Raw genomic sequence first — 1,776 nt, 5'->3', positions numbered from 1 at the left:
GGGTTTCCTCTGATTTCCTCCCGCAATCCAAAGATGTGCAGGTTGTGGTGGATTGGCCATGCTAATTTGCCCATCATGTTCGGTGCATTAGTCAGGGGTCAACATAGGTCTGGGTGGGTTACTTTTCAGAGGGTTGGTGTGGACTTGTTGGACCAAAAGGCCTGTTTCTTTACTGTAGGGAATCTAATTTAATCTAATAGTGAGGTGCAACCTGACTGACAGTACATTATCAAGGACCTCATTGCAGCCGAGTGATAGTGTCCTGGTAATAAAATGAAAAATTCCAATTTGTTATTCAAAATGTATCTGTAGCAGAATATAAAATGTCAACAATGTAACATAATTAATATCTCACATTTAAGCCCAATCATCATAGATCATATTCACCCCATCACACACCATTCACAGACATCAATTGTACAAATCTATTGCTCCTAATTCATGCAGAGTGGGTCAGACTCATCAGAAATGCCAACAGCACCACACATAGAGGGATGTAAGGCTATGTGGTGCCATTTCTTTGATATTTGAATGAGGTTTTGTATTAGCTATTTCAGAGTTTAGCAGCGGACTGATGGGGTTGTGTGTGTAAGGGAGGGTTGAATATTTTTATATTCACCAATGCTCAGAAACTCTAATAGGGAACATTCATGAGCAACAGAGTTTGGAAATGCTTCCAGAATTGGACAATGTTGCATTCAGTAATGAGAGAAATATTCCCACCCTAAACTCAATACATGAGAGCTACATTCACGGAAGATTAAATGCTTTAAGACCAGGAAATGTCCACGGAGGGATATGTATCACTGGGAAGCTGCAGATCCACCTGTGTTTGTTACTGAAATGCAGGGAGTGATTCACGGATGAGAGTGAAGGGGTATTTCAGAGCCCTCTTCAGCTCCTCTCTGAATTTACTCTGGGTCAGGGCATAAAGGGCAGTGTTTGTACAGGAGCTCAGGTAGAAGAGCATAGTCCCAGATATGTCAGCGATCATAACAGGATGGTCATAACTGGGATAAAAATGGTTGTTAGTAATCTTCATCAGAAAGAAAACACTGACCTTAGGCATCCACAACAATATAAAACTGCCCGAGACAACAAACAGCAGGATGATGGATTTCCTCCTGTTGACCATCTCTGCATCTCCTCTCTGGTCCCTGTTACTGGGAGCTCGGAGACCCCTGCGTGCCCGATTTGCCAAGACAATGTGCCTGACAGTCAGAGCATTGAACAGCAGGATGAGGAGGTAGGGGATCAATGGGTTCAGCAACTGGTGGATCCAGAAAAATGCCACCCATCCTGGCAAGGTGAAGAACTCTGGTCTGGTATTGCATCCCCAGGGCACACCATCCAATGTGTCATGTGGTTGGTACTTAAAGTAAAACGGGATGTTCCTGAAAATGTTCACCAGGCAAACAGTGGTTACCACGGCTGCTGCTGTTCTGGCAGAGCAATATCTGGCTTTCAGATTGTGGCAACAAATGACCACAAAGCGGTCAAAGGTGAAAGTGATGGTCAACCAGACAGAGCAGTCGATAGCAGCATAGGCCAACACAGCATTAACACTGCACACGGCTGGCTGGAACAGGAATGAGAGTGGGAAATATGTGGAAGCAAGTGCGTTGAGTATAATACCAAACAAAATGACCAGTAGATCGGCTGTTGCCATGGAGATTAAGTAGAGGGAAGCACCTTTGGTGATGCCGCACTTTCCCCGGAGGAGATTCATGATTGTCACCAAAACAGCTGCAAGATAAATTAAGAAGATTGTAGATA

The 1,776-nt window shown here is 44.1% G+C and overlaps 1 protein-coding gene across 1 annotated transcript; it reads right to left on the bottom strand.

The window, feature by feature from the left end:
• Positions 1–835: 835 nt before the first annotated feature.
• On the bottom strand, positions 836–1,729 carry LOC122545400 (probable G-protein coupled receptor 139). The gene has a single exon (XM_043684432.1). It carries the CDS (start codon positions 1,727–1,729, stop codon positions 836–838), a length of 894 nt encoding a protein of 297 aa, XP_043540367.1.
• Positions 1,730–1,776: the final 47 nt, after the last annotated feature.

This window comes from Chiloscyllium plagiosum, unplaced genomic scaffold (genome assembly GCF_004010195.1).
Source record: "Chiloscyllium plagiosum isolate BGI_BamShark_2017 unplaced genomic scaffold, ASM401019v2 scaf_75590, whole genome shotgun sequence".
Taxonomy (NCBI): Eukaryota; Metazoa; Chordata; class Chondrichthyes; order Orectolobiformes; family Hemiscylliidae; genus Chiloscyllium; species Chiloscyllium plagiosum.
This window is presented reverse-complemented; position numbering and strand designations above follow the sequence as displayed.

What these genes read in the sequence shown, in the direction of transcription:
- LOC122545400 (XM_043684432.1), bottom strand. Translation starts at nt 1,729, where the DNA reads ATGAATCTCCTCCGGGGAAAGTGCGGCATCACCAAAGGTGCTTCCCTC.